At 42.5% G+C, this 26745-nt stretch overlaps 1 protein-coding gene across 4 annotated transcripts in view; it reads left to right on the forward strand.

Moving 5' to 3' along the window:
- The window catches only part of PDZD2 (PDZ domain containing 2), a 373404-nt gene that overhangs the window by 152577 nt on the left and 194082 nt on the right, over window positions 1-26745 (forward strand). The window contains exon 1 of one of the 4 annotated variants that reach the window (XM_059916170.1): window positions 13816-13849. The exons of the other annotated variants lie outside the window; for them this stretch is intronic. Within the exon in view, the coding sequence (XP_059772153.1) occupies window positions 13845-13849 (5 nt within the window). The 5' untranslated portion in view covers window positions 13816-13844. Of the gene's footprint in view, window positions 1-13815; window positions 13850-26745 lie in introns of those variants that run through there. 4 annotated transcript variants of the gene reach the window in all.

The raw sequence follows: 26745 nt of genomic DNA on the forward strand, positions 1-26745 counted from the left end.
AACTTGCGTATTAGAACTGTTTTTGCTGCATCCCGTAGGTTTTGAGTCATTGTGTTTTCATTGTCATTTGTTTCTTGGTATTTTTTGATTTCCTCTTTGATTTCTTCAGTGATCCATTGGTTATTTTGTAGCATATTGTTTAGCCTCCATGTGTTTGTAATTTTTACAGTTTTTTCCTGTAATTGATTTCTTTATTTTTTGAATTAATTAATTAATTAAATTTTTTCTTTTTGGCTGCGTTGGGTCTTTGTCGCTGTGCGTGGGATTTCCCTAGTTGCAGTGAGTGGGGGCTGCTCTTCATCGTGGTGCATAGCCTTCTCATTGCACTGGCTTTTCTTGTTACAGAGCATGGGCTCTAGGCACGTGGGCTTCAGTAGTTATGGCACGTGGGCTCAGTAGTTATGGCTCGTGGGGTCTAGAGCACAGACTCAGTAGTTGTGGCACACAGGCTTAGTTGCTCCACGGCATGTGGGATCTTCCCAGACCAGGGCTCGAAACCATGTCCCCTGCATTAGCAGGTGGATTCTTAACCACTGCACCACCAGGGAAGTCCCTGTAATTGATTTCTAATCTCATAGCACTGTGGTCAGAAAAGATGCTTGATACAATTTCAGTTTTCTTAAATTTACCAAGGCTTGATTTGTGACCCAAGCTGTGGTCTATCCTGGAGAATGTTCTATGTGGACTTGAGAAGAAAGTATATTCTGCTGCTTTTGGATAGAATGTCTTATAAGTATCAATTAATTCTATCTGGTCTAATGTGTCATTTAAGGCTTGTGTTCCCTTATTAATTTTCTGTCTGGATGATCTGTCCGTTGGTGTAAGTAGAGTGTTAAAGTCCCCCACTATTATTGTGTTACTGTCTATTTCCCCTTTTATGGATGTTAGCATTTGCCTTATATATTGAGGTGCTCCTCTGTTGGGTGCATAAACATTTACAATTGTTATGTCTTCTTCTTGGATTGATCCCTTGATCACTGTGTAGTTTCCTTCCTTGTCTCTCATAACAGTCTTTATTTTAAAGTCCATTTTGTCTGATATGAGTATTGGTACTCCAGCTTTCTTTTGATTTCCATTTGCATGGAATACCTTTTTCCATCCCCTCACTTTCAGTCTGTATGTGTCCCTAGGTCTGAAATGGGTATCTTGTAGATAGCATATATACGGGTCTTGTTTCTGTATCCATTCAACCAGTCTATGTCTTTTGGTTGGAGCATTTAATCCATTTACATTTAAGGTAATTATCAATATGTATGTTCCTGTTGCCATTTTCTTAATTGTTTTGGGTTTGTTTTTATAGGTCTTTTTTCTTCCCTTCCTCTTTTATTTCTCTTGTGCTTCTTGCCTAGAGAAGTTCCTTTAGCAATTATTGTAAAGCTGGTTTGGTAGTGGTGAATTCTCTTAGCTTTTGCTTGTCTGTAAAGCTTTTGATTTCTCTGTTGAATCTGAATGAGAGCCTTGCTGGGTAGAGTATTCTTGGTTATAGGTTTTTCCCTTTCATCACTTTAAATATATCTTGCAACTCCCTTCAGGCCTGCAGAGGTTCTGCTGAAAAATCAGCTGATAACCTTATGGGGATTCCCTTGTGTGTTATTTGTTGCTTTTCCCTTGTTGTTTTTAATATTTTTTCTTTGTATTTAATTTCTGTTCATTTGATTAATATGTGTCTCAGTGTGTTCCTCCTTGGGTTTACCCTGTATGGGGCTCTCTGTGCTTCTTGGACATAGGTGACTATTTCCTTTCCCATATTAGGGAAGTTTTTGACTATGAGCTCTTCAAATATTTTTTTCAAATCAGGCCCTTTCTCTTTTTCTTCTTTTTCTTGGACCCCTATAATTCAAATGTTTGTGCATTTAATGTTGTCCCAGAGGTCTCTGAGACTGTCCTCATTTCTTTTCATTCTTTTTCTTTATTCTGTTCTGCAGCAGAGAAGGTCACTTACCCGTTCTTATGCCTCAGTTATTCTGCTATTGATTCCTTCTAGTGTATTTTTCTTTTCATGATTTATCTCTGTTTGTTTGTTCTTTAGTTCTTCTAGGTCTTTGTTAAACTTTTCTTGTATCTTCTCTATCTGTGCCTCCATTCTGTTTCCAAGATCTTGGATCATCTTTACTATCGTTACTCTGAATTCTTTTTCAGATAGATTGCTTAACTCCTCTTCATTTAATTGTTCTTGTAGGTTTTTATCTGACTCCTTCATCTGCAGCATATTTCTCTGCCATCTCATTTTGTCACACTTACTGTGTTTGTGGTCTCTTTTCTGCAGGCTGCAGGATTGCAGTTCCTCTTGCTTCTGGAATCTGCTCCCTGGTGGGTGAGGTTGGTCCAGAGGCTTGCGACATTATCCCATTGATAGGGGGTTTGATTGGTGTTGTGGTGATCAGATCCTGCGCTAGATATTGAGCGGGGCCTCCCCTTTGCTCTGTGGTTGTCACTGCCCTGTCAGGGGTGGGGTCTGCTCCCTAGTTGTTGGAGTAGAGGCCCCCAGATCTGTTTCTTAGCTGTGATTCTGATCTGCGGTGCAACGTAGGTGGGATTGGAGCACTCCCACTGGGAGGGAAGCCACTGAGTTTTCCTCCTTTGGAGCCGTTCACCTGTGAACATGCTCTGTTCTCTTCACATGCTGCGCGAGCTCACAAAGTGGACTGTTGTTGGCACTGCTCTCAGTCTTGCCTTAACTGTGGGTATACCAACAATTGGCCCTGGTGACTCTCAGGCGTTGTTTTCACCCAGCCACTGGTGCAGGTCCACTGAGGTTAGGTCCCAGTACTGCGGTAGTCATGCACCTGGACCCACTGTGGGAGCTATGGAGGCAACTCGAACTTTGGTCTGTCCCTACCTCCACGTGTACATGCCCACAGAGCTTACAGCTGCTAAAGCCAGACCTGTTCCAGTTGCAAGAGTGCTTGTTGTCCTTTCAGATGTTTCACAGGCGCTGAATTTAGGAAGCCCTCAGTGGGGGTGTAACTCCACAGTTCACACAGCCACGAGGAGAGATTTCAGCTCTTCTTCATTAGTCACATAGCCCCTGGGGCTCAGCTGTGGTTTCAGTCCCTCCTTTGGGCAAATTTCCTAGTGGGGGAGCTATCTGTGCCCTCCTGGGACAGCGGGACAGGTCCTGGCACCCACTGGCAGATTTCCTAGTAGTGAGAGGTTTCTGCATGCTTCTGGGATGGCGGGCAGCTCCTGGCACTTGCTGATGGATTTCCTAGTGGGGGGAGTTATCCACATCTTCCTGGGACAGTGGGGCAGGTCCCGGCACCCACTGGTGGATTTCCCAGTAGTGAGAGCTGTCCATGCCCTCCCGGGGCAGCAAGGTGGGTTCTGACATGCACTGATGGATTTTCCAGTCACGGAAGCTGGCCACACCCTCCTGGGACAGCATGGGCAGGTCCTGGGGCCCACAGCCTGGAGGCTATTTTTGCAAACACAAACAGACATAACCTGTCTTTCAAGGTAAAGATGATACTGCAACAACGATAAGAAAGTAGTAACTACTATTTGAAAGAAATTCATGCTATGGAAAGAGCATTTTCAAAACGGATTTTTGGAAATGTTTCCATGCTTATTACTTTCTTCCCCCAAAATGCTATGTTTGCCAACAAAATGTTTCATATGCACATATTTGAAATCTTGAGAACAAAATTTTCTATTTTTTAAATCTTCCAAAGAATTTTACAAAACTTATATGTTAAAAACTATTTTAAAAGACAGTACCTCTCAATAACTCGGCAAGAAAAACTCAACCAAGTTGAAAATTAACACAAAGTTTTAACCAAAACCTTTGCACAAGTGGTAGATAGGGCTGCAAAATGAATATTACTTTTTATTAAGTGCTGCCACTAATGTATTGTTTCCATTTGGAGCTCCCTATCCTTGTGAGATAGCTTCAGCTGTGGCAGCCTTTAAAACCAGCATCCATTTATTCTGAACTTCAGACCGTACTTGTGAATTATCACATTCCAAAATGTTAAGCCAAGTTTTTGAAGACCTTGGAGTATATTTAACTGTATAGCTTTTACTAAAAATAATATTCACTTTATGTGATTTATTTTAGTAAAGGTGAAAAAAGATTTTAAAATATTAAGCACTTCATATTAAGTGTATATTTTAAAAATGTAGCTTTTTCATATATGTTTTATAATGTATCTAATGTATTAGTACAATAGTACATGTACACATTAAATAAATAAACATATATATATGGGATGCATGCTCACATTTTTTTTTCTGAGAGGCATGAGAAATCAGCATTTCCAGAGTAGTCATCTCACAGGTACAAAGGTTAGCCCTACTCCCTAAGGAAATGTCTCATTTGAGATTTGTGGGATCTAGATGTTTCTCATCAGCCCCATGCCCACCACTCCTCCTTGACTGGCTCTCCAGAGGGCTGGTTTCTTCAGGCTCTGCAGGCATGCACCCTCTTCCTAAACCCTCCCAGTTCCCTCGCGCTTGCTTTCCAGGTGGCCCCTGAGTTCCCACCATGGGGTGTCCTGGTCAGCCGTCCCACCAAGCACAGACACCCTGGCTGTACTCCTCTTGCTAACTGCTTGCTCCCTGGACCATTTTGCGAGCTCTCTTTGTCTGATTATTCTTCCCTTTATTCATTCCAGAGCAGCGTATTTATAGAGCTATTAGTTAATTCCTCAGGCACCCAGTCCCTCGCCCCACACTAATCTTTATTTCAGTGGCAACATTAAAACAATGTTGAAGTGGAATTTTAAAGGAAGCAATGACTTACAATTCTACTACCCTAATTCTCAATTAATTGAATTTTTCTATGTTAGTGTCTAATCTGTGACCATGCAAATATAGCCCCACCACGCTAACTCAATAGATTCGTCTATTTCCATCTCATCTATGTTCATCTGCAATATATAATTTTCAGACTACCTTTCTTAACTATTATTTTACCATTGGAAAGTAATGCTTGTACATGGCAAAACATTCAAGTAGAACAGAATGTTCACAGTAGACGGTGACTGAGAATTCTCCTTGATTCAGACCCCACTCTCTAGTCTCTAGCTGCACCCCAGGGTCCTGTCCATTACCAGTTTGGGGGTATCTTTCCAAGAATTCTCTAAGCATATCCAAATTCTCTTTGTTACTTCTCTTTTACACAAACAGGGGCACACTATCCACACTATTCTGCATCTTAATTTTTTTTTAATTTAAAAACCTATCTTAGGACTTCACTGGTAGTGCAGTCGTTAAGCATCTGCCTGCCAATGCAGGGGACACGGGTTTGAGCCCTGGTCCGGGAAGATCCCACATGCTGCAACTAAGCAACTAAGCCTGTGTGCCACAACTACTAAGCCTGCACTCTAGAGCCCATGAGCCACAAGAGAAGCCACCGCAATGAGAAGCCTGTGCACCGCAATGAAGAGTAGCCCCTGCTCACAGCAACTAGAGAAAGACCTGTGCAGAAACGAAGACCCAACACAGCCAAAAATAAATAAATAAATTTATTTTAAAAATTAATAAATAAAATAAAAAAAGACCCAACACAGCCAAAAATAAATAAATAAATTTATTTTAAAAATTAATAAATAAAATAAAAACCTATCTTAAGGACTTCCCTGGTGCCACAGTGGTTGAGAATACACCTGCCAATGCAGGGGACACAGGTTCGAGCCCTGGTCCAGGAAGATTCCCACATGCCACGGAGCAACTAAGCCTATGCGCCATAACTACTGAGCTTGCACTCTAGAGCCCGCAAGTCACAACTACTGAAGCCCATGCGCCTAGAGCCCGTGCTCTGCAACAAGAGAAGCCACCGCAGTGAGAAGCCTGCGCACCGCAAGGCAGAGTAGCCCCTACTCGCCGCAACTAGAGAAAGCCCGTGTGCAGCAATGAAGACCCAACACAGCCATAAATAAATAAATAAATAAAAATTTAAAAAAAACCCCTATCTTAGAGATTGTTTCAATCACAAGTAAGTATCATTTTCTCTCTCATTCTTTTCAACAGCTATATAATATTCCACCAAAGGGTTCTAATGTGATTTATTTAATTGATCACCAATTAATGGGCATTTTCATTGTGCAGTCTTTGCTGTGTCAACAATTCTGCAGTAAATCGTATGTTCACGTCTCTGTGTACTGTACAAGTACATTTATGTGAAGGATAAATTCCTAGAAGTGGAATCCTCAAACAAATCCCATTAAAAGTTTTTTACTCATTGCAAATTGTTTTGCCCAAGAGGTTACACTAATTTGTATCCCCACTGACAGTATGTAAAAGTTGTTTTTCTCTTTCACCAGTACCATAGGAATATTTTTAAAATATTAAATTATATTACATACAGAATTCTGTATTATCGTTTTTCATATAACATATTCAGACACGTTCCACCTTAATAGTCTTGATAAGTATAATCATTAATGATCATTTAGGTAAGCATGTTCTTTGTCATTCCCAGTTTTTCAATACTGTGTGTAACACTGCATTGGAAATGCTTTTGACCAGGACTTTCCTTTTGAATCCTGCTCTTGGGACAGATTTCCTGGAATGAAGGTACTATGTCAAAGGACATTTTGCCAAATTGCTTTTCACAAATGGCTTTACCTAATTATACTCTCACCAAAAATGTATGAGTGCAGTGTACCAGGATCATTTCAGAATTTGGTATTATGATTTTAAATTATGTTTAGTAGAAGTTAATTAAAATATGGATCACTTTTATGGTTTTAATTTGCATTTATTTGATCAGATAATTTGGCCATTTTCCCCTAGTTTTTTTTTTTTCTCTCTATTTTATCTTCCCTGTTTTCTAAATCATCTATTCATGTCTTTTGTCTACTATCTGTTGGAGTCCTAATCTTCAGCATTGGAATATGCATTTAGATATAATAGACCTTAATCTTTTTAATCCCTTTGCAGTTAAAATTCCCCTTAATCTTTTAATAAATTGTTGTTATTACTGTGTAGAAATTTTAACTGTTTCTATGGATGAGTTTGAGTTTTTTTCTTTTGTAATTGTCTTTTCACTGCTTTAATCTTAGGATGTTGCTATCTTCCTGAAGACCTGAAACTCTCTTCTACCAATTTTCATGATTGCATTTTAAAGTTATCTTTATAATTTAAAATTTAATTTAGCTGGCATTTATTTTGATGTGTAGAAATTTTATGTCTCTTTTTTCCTAAATTGCTATGTAATTATCCAAACATCATTTATTAATAATTAATTTTCTTCACTTAATTTGTAAGGCTTGATTTATTGTGACACATACACATACACATATACATACATTTCTATTTCTGGGTTTTTTATTTTTGTTCTTCTCAACTATATGTCTATTTTTATGCTCATCACATAGTATTTTGATCATGTTGTAACATCTAGTAGTACTAGCTTCTTCCTCCATCTCAGTGCTGAAATTTTTTCTAAATATTGTTTGAAATTCTTACCCATTAATTTTCCCAAATTATCTTGAGTCATGGTGTTGAGTTTCTAAGGCCATCTCAGGGAAATGCTGTCTTTTCCAGCATGGTCCATCCTTCAAGGCCTAGTCCAATCCTCACCCCCCAAACCTGAAACCTTTCCTTCTCCCCATCCTGGGAACAGCTCTGACCTGCACATACAAAATCTATTTTCATGGGTATAATAGGTAGGATTCTAAGATGGCACCGAGAATTCCACACACTCCCACCTTGTACACACCCTCATATCCCCCAGGACTGTGAATTGGATGGATTTTACTCCCATGATAAGGTGTGTCATGACACAGTTAGTTTTCGGAAGGGGGGATTATCTGGGTGGGACTGACCTAATCATACCAGCACTTGAAAAGCAGAGAGTGTTCCCTGGCTGGTACCAGATGGGGCAGCCGGGGAGACATGCTTCAGCTGACCTGCAGGAAAGCAAATATCCACAGTGTGAACTGGCCATGGAAAAGTACAACCTCTAGTACCTGAGAGCAGCTGGCGATTGACAGCTAGCAGGAAAATGGGGACCTCTGTCCTAAAGCTGCAAAGAACTAAACTCTGCCAACAACCAATGAGCTTAGAAGAGGTCTCTGGGCCCCAGATGAGATTGTTGGCAGCCCCAGACAAAACCTTGATGTCAGTCTCATGAAACACGGAGCAGAGAGTGCCATCGTGCAGTGCTGTACCTCTAACCTATAGGACCGCAAGCTAATCAATGAGGGTTGCTCCAAAGCCTCTACATTTGTGGGAATTTGTTACACAGCAATGAAAACTAATACTGTGGCAACACACAATTTAGTACTTAATCACTCCCATGTCATTTACTAATCATTTAACATGTGTAAATCTTGTCTCCCCCAGTCAGATAATAAGCTCTACCTCTCTAAGCCTCAGTTCCCTCATCTTTAAAGTGGGAATAAAATGCATCAGTTAAATTACTGAAAGATACACAACCATTGTTACCAGCAGTTACTTCTAAAGGTGGGAGATGATAACAGGATCAAGTTTCACAAGAAGGTTGTGAGATTGAATGAGGTGATGCCTATAAAGCTCCTAGTAGGGTGCATGGTGCATGATAAGCTCGGTAAATATTAGCTCATTGTTATGAGAAAGGCAGACTCTTTTGACATGCCTCCCACAGGTCTGTATATTCTGTATGTGCTAAATCTGTTTTGTACCACATGACCCTGGCCCTCTCTCCCTCCCCTACACACACACCCACACACACACCCACACACACACCACACGCACGCCACATGCACACCACAACACACACCACACACACCACACACACACCCCACACACACCCCCACACACACACTACACACACACCACACACACACACACACCACACACAGCACAACACACACACACACACCACACACACAGCACACACACACACCACACACAACACACACACCCCACACACACACACCACACACACACACACCACACACAACACACACACCCCACACACACACATCACACACACACCACACACACACACACACCACACACACCAGACACACACCACACCCCTACCTCCAGCAGCAACTGGCCACCCACCAGGGATGGATAAACTAAATGCAGTCTCTAGGCGGACAGTTTTGTCTCCTGGGAATTTGGAGTCAAGCCCATGAGAGACCAATCTGCTTAGCTATTTGAGATGAGCTGAAAGGTCAAATGGAGTCAGGTCCAGAATCATGTCCGGGGAGAGCCAGAGCCACATGCCTGAAGTCCCAGAAGGGCAGACATCAAGAGGAAGTTGGTCCCTTTAGAGCAGCACAGAGTGGACATGCAGAAATGGGCAGAGCTGAGAGTGTCCCCAGAGAGAGAGGGATGAGACGAGAGCTTCCAGGGGCTTGGCGACTTGCAGTTCCCAGCACCAGTTCCCACGGCGCCTAACTGGACTCGTTTCCGCTAGATTTCATCGTCCTCATAAAGCTGAGTTTCTCTTTGGTCTTTCCAGACTTTCAGCTGTCAGCACAGTTGAATCCCAGTGGCCTCTGGAGGGCACTATTCAATTGTGTATTTCATAGTAGTGCATACTACACACACAGAATGTTTGGGAGAAGGGTGTTGAAAATAATAGTGACCATTTTCTGAGGACCTACCAGGTGCTAGCCACTGTGCTGGTTGCTTTACCTAATTTAAATCTTAAACAATCCCAATTCTTCCCAGCAATTACAGAATACTCTCTAGCATTGTAACTTGTTTCTACAGGTATGTTATTAACCTGTGTCAAGCAAAATGAAAACTTTTTTTTTTTTTTCTTTTAATGAGGTTACAGCTTCTGATAGGAACAAGTTCAGGTTCAACTGGCCCTCCTCTACTTTATGTAGAGGATATACCTGGATATAATTTGCATTTTTATGGGCATGTATTCCTTTTTAATAAGAAAAACAACTAAATATGACACCATTATAAAATGGGGGGGGGAGTAATTGGTTGACGTGTGTGTAAATTGCCTATGTCCCTCTTCTCTCCTAAGGGTGAGATATTTCCTATTTCCTACCTTTTACTACCTCCCCCCACCCCCGATAACTGTGTTGGTTTCAAGCCAGGCTGATGGCCGCTGGGGAGTGTGAGCTGTGGGAGGGGAAGGAGTCATTGTTTTTCTCTACTTTGCTCAATGCTACCATGTTGGGAGGGTAGAGTGAGGTCCAAACCTCTTCAGGGCCTTCTGAGTGGTCTGAAAACAACTACTGGCCCATCTCCATTTTTTAATTAGGTATTTGAAAACCCGTTTGGTCATTAGATGTTAATAATGTCAATGAAAATATTTATTAAATGCATTACACATACTCTTCTTACTTAATTCTGACAACAACCCAACAATGTATTATTATCTGCATTTATAGATGAGGAAATTTAGGCTGAGAAAGATTAGGCAAACATACCTGCTAAGGAACAGAGCCTGGAACTGAGCCCAGGTTTACCTGCCTCCAAGACCTGAGGGTTTTTTGGCTGGGATGCTCTGCCCATTACCACCCATCCGCCAAATAGCATGTCTATCCCAAAGGAGAGCACCTCCATCTTAAATAAACAGCATATCCATTTCCCAATAAGGCGTGTACCTGGCATGCTGGCCAGGTCACCTCAAATTCCTTATTCATGGTATCACCGTCTACCCACCTCTCCACTATGGAAGGAAGAATCAGAAATCAGGATATCTGGTTCTAAACAGTTTCTTAATCTCTCTACTGTTTTATTCATATAAGGATATCTATTGACCACCTACCATCGTTTAGCCCTGGTTGTATGTATTGGGGAAATACTGGTGTGTAAGACATACAACATCCCTGATTTTATGGGGGGGTTTGCATCCATGCCTCAGAAAACTGCTTTACCCCTAGGGTAAGGATAATATGATTAATAATGATATTAAGGAATTATTAAAGTAAACTTTGTTGCTTTACAGCAGCTTTATTAAGGTACAATTCACATACAAAATTTACCCTTTTAAAGTGTATAATTGAGTGGGTTTATATATTCAAAGAGTTGAATATCACCAATATCTACTTTTTTTTTTTTTAATTTATTTATTTTTGTTTATTTATGGCTGTGTTGGGTCTTCGTTTCTGTGCGAGGGCTTTCTCTAGTTGTGGCAAGCGGGGGCCACTCTTCAGCGCAGTGCGCGGGCCTCTCACTATCGCGGCCTCTCTTGTTGCGGAGCACAGGCTCCAGACGCGCAGGCTCAGTAGCTGTGGCTCACGGGCCTAGTTGCTCCGCGGCATGTGGGATCTTCCCACACCAGGGCTCGAACCCGTGTCCCCTGCATTGGCAGGCAGATTCTCAACCACTGCGCCACCAGGGAAGCCCCACCCACCAATATCTACTTTTAAGACATTTTTATCCTTCCAAAAAGAAGCCCCATACCCATTACCAGTCATTCCCCATTTCTTCCTTCTCCTAGCCTCTGGTGACCTCTAATCTACTTTCTGTCTTGGTAGATTTCCCTATTCCAGATATTTTGGTATGTGGTCTTTTGTGCCTGGCTTCTCTCACTTAGCATGATGCTTTCAATGTTCATCTGTGTTGTAGCATTTTTCAGAGCTTCAGTCCTTTATATTGCCGAATAGTATTTCATAGTATGGATATACTACATTTGTTTAACCATCAATTGATGGACATTTGGGTCATTTCCACTTTTGACTATTATAAATAATGCTACTGCAAACACTGGTGTACGAGTTTTTGTGTGGACATATGTTTTCAGTACTCTTGGGTGTATGCCTAGGAATGGAACTGATGGTCACACGGAAACTCTATGTGTAACTTTTTGAAGAACTGCCATGCTGCGTTTCAAAAGGGCTGCACAATTTCACTTTCTCAGCAGCAGCGCATGAGGGTTGTAATTTCTCCACATTCTCATCAATACTTGCTATTATCTGTCTTTATTATTACAGCCATTCTAGTGGGTGTGAAGTGGTATTTCATTGTGGTTTTGATTTGCATTCCCTGGTACCTAATGATGTTGAGCACCTTTTCATGGGCTTTTGGACATTTGTATATCTTTGGGAAAACATGTACTTAAATCCTTAGATCATTTTTAAATTGGATCTGTTGCTTCTGTTTGTTGTTGTTAAGTTGTAAGTGTTTTTTATATGTTCTAGATACAGGTCTCTTATCATCAAATATATGATTTGCAAATATTTTCTCAGGAAGCTACAGATGTTAAACAACTGTCACTGATTGTTTTCAACAGATGACCTAGGGGTAGGGCTGTTCTTGCAGAGTCAACTCTGAACCAAGTCAAATAACGTTAAGTCCTGAAAATGGAGCTTTTCAGAGAGCTGCCAGACTGGTTAATACTGGCAGTCCTCTGGGGATAGAGCTTTCGAAAACCCCAAACTTGCTCTGACCCAGCGGCTGCTACAGCTGCCATAGTTGGTTTTGAAGGGTTTGTGGGCTGGGGAGAAAGAGATGGTAATAGGGTAAGGTAAAATGCCACAAAGCTCACTGTGCTTTCTGAGATTCAGCCATTTTTCTTGAGTAAGTGTTTCTTACACTGCTTCAAACCTTTAGTTAATTTCCAGAGTCCTGAAAAAGTTGCTTTTGATAATTTTTTTTCAGTGTTGTTGTTGTTTTTATGGAGAAATGGATTTCTGGAGGTCCTTATTCTATCATTCCAGAAATGCTTCCTCCAAAAAAATTTTAAGTATAATATACATAAAGAAAAAGGCCCAAATCATAAGTATTCAGGTAGTGAATTTTTATTATTTTTTTTAATTTTTATTTTCGGCTATGTTGGGTCTTTGTTGCTGCGTGTGGGCTTTCTCTAGTTGTGGAGAGCGGGGGCTGCTCTTCGTTGCGGTGCTCGGGCTTCTCATTGCGGTGGTTTCTCTCGTTGTGGAGTGCGGGTTCTAGGCACATGGGCTTCAGTAGTTGTGGCTCGTGGGCTCAGTCGTTGTGGCTCGCTGGCTCTAGAGCGCAGGCTCAGTAGTTGTGGCGCACGGGCTTCGTTGCTCCCCAGCAGGTGGGATCTTCCTGGACCAGGGCTCGAACCCGAGTCCCCTGCATTGGCAGGCGGATTCTCAACCACTGCGCCACCAGGGAAGCCCTCAGCTGGTGAATGTTTATATTAGCCATCACTCAAATCAAGCAACAGAACTTCACTAGCACCACAGAGCCCTCCCTCATACCCCTTGCCAGGTATTAACACCATCCCCACCCCTTAGCCAAAGTAAAATGGTATTAATCACCACAGGATAACTTTCCTGTCCGGCATCATAATGGTTTTTTCCAACTTGTTTGACTCTAATTGTTCATTCCCGCCAAACCACTCCCTTAACACATTTAATCTAATGGCATCTTTATTTTACTTGTTAAACTTAATTTTTCAATTTTTCAATTTTTTAAAATTAATTAGCCTACGTAGGACACCCACTTATCTTTGTCAAGCTCCTCCTGCCTCCCCAATTTCTTCTCCCATCACTAACCAGGCCCTGGAGTATTGGCTGTAGTTCTCCTCTATCCCGTTTTCCAAGACTTATGGACACACTTGATCATCCACATAAATGTAGAAAGCTGGAATCACTTCAGGATAAAGTTAGATGGGTTTTCATGGGACTTTTGCACAATGTCCAAACTTTCTGATTTGTACAGATAGAGGAGCAGTTTCTCAGAGGCCTTTGGGAGATTTATCCTTCTATGCAGATTTTTTTTTTTTTTTAGCTTTTCCTGACGAAGCCTTCTCCAGCTAATTCAGAGCCATTGTGGCACCTCTCGGACTCAGCGTTTACATTCCAAAGTTGCTCCGGTTGAGGAACTCCCCCAGCGGAGAGTGAGGGGGATGAAGGCCCTCCTTGGAGCAATTTATGACACGTGGGGACCCAGCTCCCTTTAGGTGTTTTTCCTCATCATGGATCATTAGCTAGTAGAAAAGGAGATATTCTGATGGAGGATGAAAGAAGATGCAGTAAGTCACAATGATTTGATGTTTAAGAGTAATTGCTTGGGAAGTGAAAAGGGTCAAGGTGGTTGAGCTTAATGGTACAAAGAATAACCAAGCATGGGAAAACTTGTAAACTGAGTGAAAAAGTTGGACAAAGATAAAGGACTTGAAATAACTAATAAAAATTATTAAATACAATGTTTTTCATCATAGTAGTAGACAAGAGTGCTTTAAAAGAGAACAGAGGGAGGCTTCCCTGGTGGCGCAGTGGTTGAGAATCCTCCTGCCAATGCAGGGAACATGGGTTCGAGCCCTGGTTGGGGAAGATCCCACATACCACAGAGGGACTAAGCCCTTGAGCCACAACTACTGAGCCTGCGCTCTAGAGCCCGCAAGCCACAACTACTGAGCCTGTGTGCTACAACTACTGAAGCCCGCGCACCTAGAGCCCAAGCTCTGCAACAAGAGAAGCCACTGCAATGAGAAGCCCGCACACCGCAATGAAGAGTAGCCCCCGCTCGCCACAACTAAAGAAAGCCCATGCGCAGCAACGAAGACCCAATGCAGCCAAAAATAAATAAATTAATAAATTAATTTTAAAAATAAAAAGAGAACAGAGGCCAAAATTTCCAGAGTCCAAACCAATACATACTTATATACTGTTTTGTATCTTCTCTTCAACTTTTTACTGTGAGTGGTGAGTAAAATAAAAATTGCAGAGCAGTATGATGGTTCCTCAAAAAACGTAAATGTAGAATTACCACATGAACTGGCAATTCCATTTTTAGATATATACCCAAAAGAATTGAAAGCAGGACTTAGATATTTGCACATCAGTGTTTGTAGCAACATTATTTATAACAGCCAAAAGGTGGAAACAGCCCAAATGTCTGTTGATGGATGAATGGATAAACAAACTACCGTGAATACAGTTGACACTTAAACTACGGCGGGCTTAGGGATGCCAACCCTCTGTACAGTGGGAAATCCGAATATAACTTATAGTGCCCTCTGTATGTGCTGTTCCTCTGTCTCCACAGTTCTGCATCCCACGGATTCAGCCAACCAGGGATCATGAAGTACTGTGGTATTTACTATCGAAAAAAATCCATATATAAGTGGACCCTCACAGTTCAAACCTGTGTTGTTCAAGGGTCAACTGTACTTGGCTTCCTCCCAAAACTCATTCAAAGGTTAAGACACTTGTTGACAATAACTTGAAAGTGGCCGCTAGAAACAAAGGTGGAGAGAGAAATGTGGGTGCATTCCAATTTCCTGGGCCCTCTAGAGTCCCGTGTGAAGACTGTAGGGACAGGGCTTGCTTTCTTTTCGCCTGAAGGGTGTCAGTGTGGTGTGCACTGAGACAATCTGGTGAATACCTCAACTTGGACCTTGAGGGCAGCATTGACCTAGAATGTTGTTGTTACTTAACCAACATCACCTGAGAAGCTTACCAAACCTCCAAATAGATGGCAGCCAGGAAGAGCTGATGTGGTAGCTGGTAGAAGGGCCATGAGGCTAGAACCCACACAGACTCACCTAGTGGGCGCTGTGGCCGTGGCAGTGATGTCATGAGGCCTCCCCTGGGCCTGTGTGCCTGATACGTGTCGAGCACCCTGGGGCAGGGGGAGGCCGGGTGAGCTGGCTCGCTGCAGCCCTGCCTAGAGATGAGGGGTGCCTCAGGGAGGAGAGGGTTATGGAGTGCCCACCTCTCCCGCCTCTGATGCAGAATTGGATGCCCTGCTGGACATTTATAGGACATTTGCCTGGATGATGAATTCCATTTAATACAAAGTAACTTCAGGAACAAGAAGCACCAGAAGCTAAGCCAGATTTTGTTTCCAGGAAGAGGAAACACCTGAAAAGAGCTCCTTCTATCCCTTGACTCCTCTTCTAGGGTCTCCAGGTCTGGAGAAGAATGTGACCAGTTAGAGCAACTGTTCCCCCTCCTCCGTTGCTAGCCACTGGTTGCCACAGTCTAAAGATGTGGGCTAGGACACACTTAGACCCTCCACTTTTAACTAATATACCTCTTTAATCAAAGCTTCGGCTTAAAGGGGTTTCCTGGAGTTTTAACATGGCTGATTTCATGACAACAAGACATCAGTTTAAAGATGAGGAACAAAAAGTTTCTTGAATTTATGGACACCCTTTAAAATTCTTTTGACTCTGCCACAGAAATAGAAGGTAGAGAGAGGCTGTAAGCTGTGGCTTGGCGGTGACATCTGCATGCCTGCTCCCCAGAATGTTTTGCAGTGCTCATTCCTGGTGAGTTTTTCATTCTGACATTTCAAGCCTGAAAACTGATGGGTGACCTCAGCTTGTGGAGAAAAATAAGAGTTCAGTGACTGGGAAGTATATCTTTATGAGGTTTATTTTTTTCTGTTATTAGTTGTCTTAAGTAAGGAGTGATCAAAAAGAAAAAAACCCTGAACTGTCTAGGAATATTTGCTCTTCAGAAATATCTGCTGGTATTTCATAACTCTGATAGCCCAGTCAGGTGGACTCAACTCTCAGTTGCTTTTGAAACAAAGAAAGAACACTCTGTGTGTTATGATTGAGAGCAAGACAATTCAGTTCGTTTCTGTGCTGGAGTCTGTCCAGTATACACAATTCAAAGATAATGTAGCAGAATGGTGGTCACTGATATGTGGCCATGACTGATGCAATTATTACAGCAGGAGACCACTGCAAGTTCTTATCCGTCAAGTATCTTCTATACCTTTCTTCTCTGTGCTGCTCTAGTTAATGTTTTTAAAAGTTTATCTTTTAGCCTAAGGATCTTGCCTTACTGACTAAGTGGTAAAGTTCATCTAGAACAGTTACAGATAGCTCATCTTCTCCTTCAGTGATTTTTAAAGCTGATATTTAACATTTCATCAATAGCACTGGAAAAACCAGAGGTTCATGGTCTGGGGTTGGGTAGGCATCTCTGATTAGCTCAGCACCTAATATATAATGAAAGCTCAATAAATGTTGAATAAGATAAATATTCCTTCTTAAAACCAAAGTCTCGGTTCTGTGTATCCTGAATCAGTCCCATTATTTCTGGCAGAAGCATCAGTGATTGAGAACGTAGTCTTAAACTCCGGTGGATCCAGATTTGGAATTTCCATAATTGTCCACCTGAAAATAGATAGAAGTATTACATGTTAAGTGCTTTTTAATTTGCTATGTTTGCAAAAAGGTGTTCTATATTCATGTTCCCAATTCACCAGTCTGACTTAGATGTTTTCGAATACATTGAAATGTATCCTTACAAAAATAGCATGCTGGTGGTGTTTATGGAAGCTTGTTGCAGTCTTTTCTCTATAAACAAGTAGTAATTTTATTGTTTTTGCAAAAACAAACAAACGTGATTTTTGCAAATTTCCCCAACTCAATCTAAATCCTCCTTTCTCTCTCCCACCATGATAGTGTGCTAATGACAAAAGTGGAAGTGTAGGCAAAGGCGTTTATGATCACCTCTAGGAATTCCTTTTAGAAGAAGGTGTCCAGTCTATCCAGGATTATTAAAATAATATATGTTAATTCACTTTTGAAAGAAGAGGAAAGGTATATTTTAGTTAATTCCCCAAAATAAGAATCTATATAATAATAACAATAAATATTGTATAAGAATCCATATTGAATTTTCAAACAGAATTCACATGCCTGAACTCCTCCCCCCAAATCTAGGCTCACTATGTCTTTGTTGAGCATTCTTGATGCTACACTGGTATGAAATATTCATTTTGCAGATGAGAAGGTATAAGCCCACTAGGTGAAATGACTCCCTCTGGGTCACATGATCACATGACCTGGGGAACCGCTTGCCCCCCAGGAGCTCTCACCAGGACTGGGCCCCAGCTCTGGAGGACAGGAGCCTCTCTCATGTCTCCTCTTGCACTGTTGCCAACAGCAAAAAAACAGGAAAAGGTCATCATGTTTGAGTTCCTTCGATTTGCTTTCAATTCCTTTACTCCCCCACTGAGGTCATCCTTGTGGACTAGCTCTGTTTCCAGGGTGTACAGAATCTTAATTTATCATCGCAGTTCTCTGGAAGAAGACTTCAGAGTTCAGAGCAAACAGTAAGACGAATGTTTGCTTTGGGGATCTTTCATCATTTTATCCTTAGTAATGACCGGAGAAGAAAAGGGGTTTGCTCAGAAGTTATAAATAGTCATGCAGAGAGAAAATGTAGTAAAACAAGACAGATTTTAAGAACTCGGTGGTGGTGTTCTAGAGTGAATAATTGAAAAATCTTTGGATTAGCATTGATGATCAAATCATGAGCAGATTTAAGATTTAGAACTCAGATCTTCTGCCTAAAAGCCAGGGCTAATAGAACCTGAGCTTTTAGGTGGCAGGGAGGAATATAATTTTTATTTTCAAGAAGCTCATTTTATTCTGAAGGTTTCTTTGACTGAAAGAAAAACTTGAAAGTTTAATTATTACATTGGACTTCGAAAATGCCATGACTATATCTTTCCTCCCCCAATATGTGTCCAAGGTGTAGTCATTTTCATTATATTTTTGAAGACTTGTTTTGATTCACAAAGTTCGTATTTGTTATCAAAATGAAAAATATTTAAAATGATAAGAGCAGTGCATACTCAATTCAGTAAGACAAAAAGAAGAAAGTGACCACCTGTAATCCCACTACCCAGAGGTAACCACTGTTAGTATTTGATGTATTTTCTTCCGAATGCACGAGCGTGCGTGCGCACGCACACACGCACGCACACACACACACACACACACACACACACACCCCACTACAAGAATGGTTTGTTTGGTTGGGCTACATGTGTCTGTTGAAGAGCATAAACTTAATGAATCTGGATCCTATCACTTATGAAATGTGTAACGATGGGCAGTTTCTTAACCCCACTAAACCAAGGTTTCCCTAACTGTAAACTGGAGTAAAGAACAATTCCTGACTCCTAAGGTGATGGGAGAGTAAATGAGGGTATGCATGTAAAGGCTTATCACAGTATCTGACACAGTGAGCAGTCAACAGATGGGAGCCATTGTTAGCTTGTAACTTTCTCTTGTCACTTCAGAAAACATGTAAGTCAAGCAGCCTTTTGGTAGCTCTGAGAAACTACCCAGCTCTCATCAATTTCATCTCTCTCTTAGTGAGGATTTGCATAGATGTGAACACAGGTTAGATTCCTGAACCTACACTTAGAGTCACTGTTAATAATAATGTGAATGCATGCAGCTCTGCGCCATCACTCCACGCGTGTCAGCACAGTGACAGCGCACAACACCGCTTCGCCATAACCATCATTAGCCCCAAATACAGATGAGAGAATTCAGGCTGGCAAAGAAGAGACAGGATCCAAACCCAGGCCCCTTTTTCTTCCTGGGCTGCTCACCCTGACACAGCCCAGTCCGAAATCCCAAGCACATCTTTCCAGAAGTGCTGGGATGAGTCTGAAAGCAACTTCCTGGCCAGGGTCCAGCTGGTTCCTAAGAGAGCAACAACTATCTGCTAGGCAAGGAAGGCACCTGGACCAGAAGTGAGGAAACCTGGGTCCCTTGAAGTTCCTACATCCTTCTCATTGCATTCTTTTCCTTTGGAGAGGGTGTAATAATTATCTATCTTACCTTTCTCGTGGGGATGAAGTGATAGAGGAAAGTGATGATCATCCTAATAATATGATGGAAGTTGTAAATAGCAATGACATTATCTACCTCTCTACCACCATGGCTGTCCTTAATGATGTTCTCCTGGTAATTCAAAGTGTTTTTCCCCCTTGTTACGTTAACGACTCTTTCCTGATCTCACTAGTATCCTTCCTTCCTAACCAGCCCACCCAGGGAGCATCCATATCTCATCAGATCTTGACTGCTACTCTGGTTCCCTCTCTGAGTTATATCCACAGTCTCTCTCAATCCCAATTACTCTCTGTGAAAACTGGAAAGTAACTGCAGAGTTATAGCTCCCCTTCCTGTCCTTTCCTCCAGACATACATTTATAAAGGGGTTAAACTCTCCACTCCTGGCGTAATGTTAAATGTGCCCTTTTTGTGGCGCGATTTGTAAAGAGTATGGCTTTTGTAAACAACATGATTAAGATGTCCCCTGAGACTCTGGGAGGAATCCATTTTTTTCATTTGTGAGAAAATTGTTCAGGGCTTTATCTGGTCCCTTGCTTTTCCCAACTAGGACCTTCTCCGGCTACTGGAGAGCAGTGGTGGACCAGATCAGAACTAGGGTTGGGGTCCTGGAGTTGCTTTTCTGGAAGGACTTCCTAGAGTTGGAGAGCACGGGACAACACTAACCGTTCAGTGTTTCCTTAATGTAGTTCACTGACTTGTAAAGAGGAGAGGTTTTGATATATCATCATAAGATAGAGCAAGTCAAGGTGAAGCCCTCGATTGAATGGTAATTGCTTGGGAATGGAAGAAAGGTCAAAGTGGCTGAACTTAATGATGCAAAGAGTGATCATGGGAAGAGAATTATAAACCAAGCGAGCAAGGTTGGACAGAGGCGAGGGACTTCAAGTGAGCTATAAAGATGATTGCAAACCTATCCTTGTAAGAAGACGTCCATCAGAGTGAGAAACAGAGAACACAAAGGATATTTTCAAGGGTCCCAAGTTTTAACAGTGTATATGTGTTTTGTTTTCTGCATAGTTATTTGCCTATTAAGTGTAGATAGGATTTTTTAAAAAACTGAGTAGCAAGTACAAACTAAGGTTGTTAAACTTAGCAAATAAAAAATTCCATACAATATTTGGGACTAAATACTAAAAAAAGTTTCATTTTTCACCGAAAATTTTAATGTTAGTGGGTCTCCTATATTGTATCTGTCAACTTTAGTACAAACCTGTGGAAGGAAGGGCACCAGCCCCAAGGAGATGAAGGCCCCCGGGGAAAGGAATAATCTCTAGGATACTGCCCACTTTTAACTCTACTACAGAGTCTATAGAAGCCCTTCTGGGTAACTCAGTGCTCACTATTGGAAGCCAGCTGGCAAGGCTGAGGTTTGGGCCAAGGCTGGAGGTGGGTAGTGGCTACAGTGGGTTTTCTGCTTCTGAGTTCGTCCTGGCCGAGCCCCAGTTCTCAGGGGTAGGTCAAAGTAGAAGACCCCTGTGGGCTGGAACAAGTCCAGGGAATTTTGGCTGGTCCAGGGAACAGGGCCAGGGGAGCACGGAGTAGGAACTTGATGGTACAGGCAAGGGAGGTAGAGACAAGGACGTGGTATTATGTCCTTGAAGGGAAAACATCGAATCATGGGCAGTTGACAGGAATACATATTCATGGGATTAAGGCTGGGTGGGATTCTCTACCAGGTTAGCCGGAGTTCATGAATGCTTCTTGCAGATGGTGGGACTGTTTTGTTTTTATACATAAATTATGACATGGATTTAGGAAATCAGGTGGGAGGGAGTCACTGCTTCACATAAGTGAGGTCATCCCTGGGGAAGTTGCAAGACGGTGGGGAGGGGCACTTTAAGCCGACCTGTGTGAAGTCTTGACTGTATGGAATGGGGGCATGAGCTAGGCTGTACTGAGAGAAAAGGACAGTGTAAGATGTTCAGGAGGCTGTGAAGACTAAAAATCAAAATGAAGTGAAGTGGGAGTCACCCTACACCTTGGAGTGACCAAATGTAAAAGAAATACAGTAGTTGCTGAGGAGATTTTTACAGGCAGCGAGGCGGGGTGGCGGCGGGGGTCTGGCGATGAGGAACCCAGCAAAAGGAAATCATTTTTGTAATTAAGGAATTCTGTCCTTCAAAAGGCACCACCAACCCCTTACTGAGAGTTTTTCATCCCCTGGGAGCACTAAGGCTCCAGAGATGAGTAAATTCCAATTTCTGCACTCAAAGGACTGACAGTCTAGCAGAGGCAGAGAGCTGTAGACAGAGCCATGCTGGAGTTTCATCCCAGATATAGGGAAAGTACGGGCCCACAGAGACTCCCCGAGGCCAGGCGCCATCTTGTCTTGCCTGGATTCGTACAACAGCTCCCTCACCCCTGTCCATGCGTCCGTCCAACTGGTCTCCCCGGAGCCAGCATGATCATTCTGACGTGGAAATCTGTTCATGCATTCCTCTGCCAAAAGCCCTTCAAGAATGAAGCCCAAACCACTTCCTCACAAAGCCCTGCTTCTCCAGCCCCCGTCCAGTTTTCCACTCTCCTCACTCCACCTCCAGCCGACCCCACTTGCAGCCAGGCTGAACCTTTGTGAACTCAGAGCATGGCGCCCGTGTCTGTGCTCTGGACCTTTTCACTTGGCAGTTCCTCTTCCTGGAGTCTTTTCTTCATCGTGCTAATGCCTGCTCATCCCCATGGCTCAGCTTCCAGTCACGTCTTCTGGAGGCCTTCCCTGACCTTCCAGGTCTAATTAGGTGTCCCTGATGGACTTCTCATAGCCCCTGAACTTAGCAGTTAGCCCACGCTGCATTGGAACTAACGCCTGTTGCTATGTTTGTCCTGCCACCATCTCTAAGCTCACTGGGCCCACGGTCAGTGCCGCTCATCAGTGTTTTCTCAGCACCTAGTGTGGCCCTTGGCTCGATAATTCATACCCTAAAGTAAACTCATTTGCTAAATTAGACTTTTTCAGGGTGTTGGAAGAGACTCGTCCAGGTTACCTTAGGTGATTGGAGTCTATCAAAAGGATCTCCGCTGTGTGCAGGCAACTAGAGGGTTCCTCAGAGCTCCTGAGTGGAGATGAGTCATCAAGACGGCCTTTGCAGCAGCGGGGGATTTTGAGCTTAGTGTCGGATGTTCTCAAGAGACCAGGGTAGGGGAGAGGGTGTTGCCCGAGCCAATTGGCTGCTCACAGTTGTCAGGTTCTTTTGTTAAACATCAGTAGCTTCCTATTATCAGGAAAGGTTGAGAACGCTACAGCCTCAGTGCCAGGTGGTAGGTTACCATGAAAGCAAGTCCTTGACTCCTGCCATACTTAGAGCAGGTATTAGCAAGCAGGCACAGAAATAGTCCTACCACCTGCCTGGATAAATTTGGTGCATCTCCCCTGCTGTTCTTGTAGGCGCTCCATTGGGCCCCTTCCCAGCAGGTTCACTCTGAAAGGCATGCAGTAGTCCTCTGTGGGCAGAATCACCTGATTTTATCATCAGGCCCAGTGACAGAATCCTCCGTTAACTGGGAGGACCCCAGACATATGGAGTCCCACCGCCGAAGCACCACACCCTGGACTCTTACAGCTCAGCAGGCAGCGACAGAGGTGGCTGTACGAACTGTTCTAACCAACTTATCTTAAAAATTTCTCATTCCACAGAGGAAAAACAATATTTCTAACCTTCATTTCAGTAACTGCAGAACCTTGTGCTGCAGATTTAGGTAGTGACATTTCAGATGTCTGCTGCTGGATGGACTTTGATAAGTATCCTTCAAATGCCAGCTCACAGCCTCTGGAGTGTAGATTACAGTTGTCATCACTTGATAGCCTATACCAAAATATTTTAAAATAAATCTCAGACAATATGAAGAATGGATAGGGACTTTCCAGGCAAGGGACAGACATAAGCAAAGCTCATGAGTGAATTACAGGTAACCTTTTCTTAGTTGATGTGAGTTAAGCCCATGTAAATAGACCTGAAAGAACTTAAATGTCAGAGATTCTTTCCCATTAAGGTCCATAAGAGTGGCTTGGCATCTTTTTTCATTTGTACAATGGGAATAATAATAGTATCTGCCATATGGGTATGGGGGGGGAGGTTTAAAAGACAATACAGAGAAGAGCTTGGCATGATCCCTGGTATACAGTAAATGCCCAATAAACATTAGCTACAATAGTTTTTACTGTTGTTGTTGTTAATACTAAGATAGTAATAGTTGTTTTCCCAGTGCCTAAACCAATACCTGATTCACAGTAGGCACTCAATAAGTAGTTTCAGGAATGAATGTTTTTTGTTTTTGTTTTTGTTTTTGGCCGCCCCGCACGGCATGCGGGTTCTTAGTTCCCTGACCAGAGATTGAACCCATGTCCCCTGCAGTGGGAGCACGGAATTTGAACCACTGGACTGCCCGGGAAGTCCCAGGAATGAATGTTTTATACTCATTCATTCAACAACTATTTATTGGGCACCTGTATGTTCCAGGCCCAGTGCTAGGCCCTGGGAATAAAATAGCAAACAAGGCCACAGTCTGTAAGGGTAATCAGACAAGTGAATGGGCAGTGGGGATGCTATCGAAGCTGCAAGGAGGGCCTCAGATATATTCCAGGGGTGCCAGGGTGGGATCCCCAGAGGTGATGTCTGAGCTGAGCCCAGAGAGGCGAATAGGAATTGATTAGAGGTGATTCGGGAAGGTGGTTAGAGTGTGGAGGACAATCCCAGCTTAGATGTGTTAGGCGCCCAAGGCAAGATCTGTCTTACAGTTCTGGGCGGGTAATTTAGTTCAGGTATTTAGTTCATATCCCAGATATGCTTAAAGATGCCTGGAAACTCAAATTAAGTTTTAGATTTTCTCATATCCAACCACACTAGAATCATTCATGGATTCTGACTATAAAAGACTGGGAGTTCTTAAATTCTTCTTAAGAACTTAAGAAGCAGATGTTGCCACCAAGTCTAGAGAATGGGAGATGGAAGAGATCTTTTGGTTTCCTGGTTTGTGTTAATGTGATTTACGCTATACCCAGGAGTGTAGGCTTTTATTCTTGGGTTTCCATTTCTTGCAACCGATCTTACTGAACCTGTTGAAGACCTCAGGTAATCACTACATGCCCTTTTTGCTTCCACTGTGTTTTTTAATCCATGTTCTAGATGAGAGTTCACCTGATTGGGCCCCAGGTTGTGTGTGGTTGCTGCAGGGGTGGATGGGTGATGGCCTAGGGTAGAGAGTTGAATAAATTCTTCCATGGCCTTCTGGCTGTTTTACTGTATCTTTGGGGTAGAAAATAGAGTCAGATGAGGGAGCATTTGTAGGCTGATAGCCAAATCACTTGGGAAGCCACCAGTGAGGAGGAGCTGGCCTTTGTCTAAGTTCTCCAGCTTTCCTAGGACCAACATTGACATCACTTTCACTGGGCTCAGGCCCCCAGTATTATACTGGGTTATTTCAGATTTTCAGATTCCTTTCATTGTGCATGGATATTTGAAGGTTCTGGTTCTAGCTTAATTAACTCCCACTTGAACCCCTGCCATGACTAGACCACACTCTCAAGTGTTTACTAGCAAAGTATCTTAGAACTCATACATTCACTTACCCATTTGTCCAAAGGTTTACCCAACAAAGATTTACAGAACACCTCCCAGAAGCACAGTACCATGAAAAATAAGGAAAGGAGAGAGAATGGGAACTTTTATTGTTGATAAATTTTTAATAGCTCGCAGTGGGGTGTCTCAACCTCAGTACTCTTGCTACTGACATTCTGGATGGATAATCCTTTGTTGCGGGAGCCTGCCCCGTGCTTTGTAGGATGTTTAGCAGCATTGCTGAGCTCTACCCACTAGATGCCGGTAGCACCCTTCCCCACAGCTGTGACTATCAAAAATATCTCCAGACACTGCCAAATGTTTCTTGGGGGTCAAAATAGCTGCTGGTTGAAAATCACTGGCTTACACCATCAGGCATCATCCTATACTGTATGCTTCATTTTCTCATTTAATCTCCCCTTTTCAGCAAGCCCGTAAGGAATATAGTTTGAATACGAGAATAGGAAGTGTTAAATGACTTACCCAGAGTTCCATGGGTAATAATTATGGGATTTGGACTTTAAACCTAGGTCTTCCTTATTGTACTATATCCCCAGACTGCCATGCAACACATTGTCCTAACTCCAAGGAACCTAATACCTGGCTGGAGAGATGTGATATGAATCAAATAAGTTACAGTTGTGTTCGTTGCAGAATAAGTGATGAGAGCACGCAGGAGAGAGGTGCACTAGGGGAGTCATGGGTCACATCCTGCAGAGGTGAGAATGCTCTTTGAATGTCTGTGGGTAAACACTTTGACTTGGATAGTGAATTTGTGTTGAGCAGTGACAGGAGGTAAGATTTGGATGGGTAGCATTGGACAGCAGTTAGGAGGAAGAGCTGGTTCCAGACGCAATCTTTTTGAGTTCCAGTTCCTCTGCTTACTAGTTGTGTGACCATGCGCTATCTTAGGTAATCTTCTGGCCCAGTTTTGTTGCCTGTAGGATGGGTTGTAAATAATAGTACATAGTCTTAAGATTGTAATAAGGATTTAATGAGTTAATACATAAAGGGCTTAGAACAAGATCCAGCATCCAGTAAGTGCTCAATAGATGCTAGCAACTTAGTACTTGATTCTGTTGGGCTTCAAGTATTGGACTTCAAATACTGTAAATAATGGGAGCTTTTGAATCAAGGCCTGCAAAGATGCTCCACAGGTATTGCAGTCCCCCTTCCTGTGTTCATGGCAAGATCATCAATTGGTATCTTTGGGTCAGAAACCAGTCTCTGGCTCTAGACCTTTTCCTAGAGTACCAGTTCAAATGGTTCAACACCTCTGTGTGCGCTTTGGGTTTGAAGCATCGAAGACATCTTTCCAACAGAGATTCAAAGAGGGGAAGAGGCAGCTTGGACATCTGTTCAGACATTCATTCACTCATCCATCCATTCAATCAACATTTACTGAATACCTTTTTTATTCTGGGCATCACGTTTCTATTAACTACATCTGGAATGCCAGTAAGTCACCCCTCTGCCCATGTGTCGGCTGAAAGTTTATTGGATAGAATTGTCACTGTTTAGTTTTAAGACAATTCAAAGTTATTTCTGTGGCTTGTGTTAAAATCCTGAGGTTTCTTCTCATGCTCCACTTGGTACCACGGCTGGGCTTTGTATTTATGGAGATCTGATGGCCCTGGATGTGGTGGGGGATCTTCTTCTGGGAATTTCCTCTTTCTTCCTCTCTCCAGCTTTTTATAGCTACATAAGGTTTAGATCTGTTAGCAAACACTTGGGTAATTATGCCCCTCTCTGTTTATAG

This window comes from Balaenoptera ricei, chromosome 3 (genome assembly GCF_028023285.1).
Source record: "Balaenoptera ricei isolate mBalRic1 chromosome 3, mBalRic1.hap2, whole genome shotgun sequence".
NCBI classification, from domain to species: domain Eukaryota; kingdom Metazoa; phylum Chordata; class Mammalia; order Artiodactyla; family Balaenopteridae; genus Balaenoptera; species Balaenoptera ricei.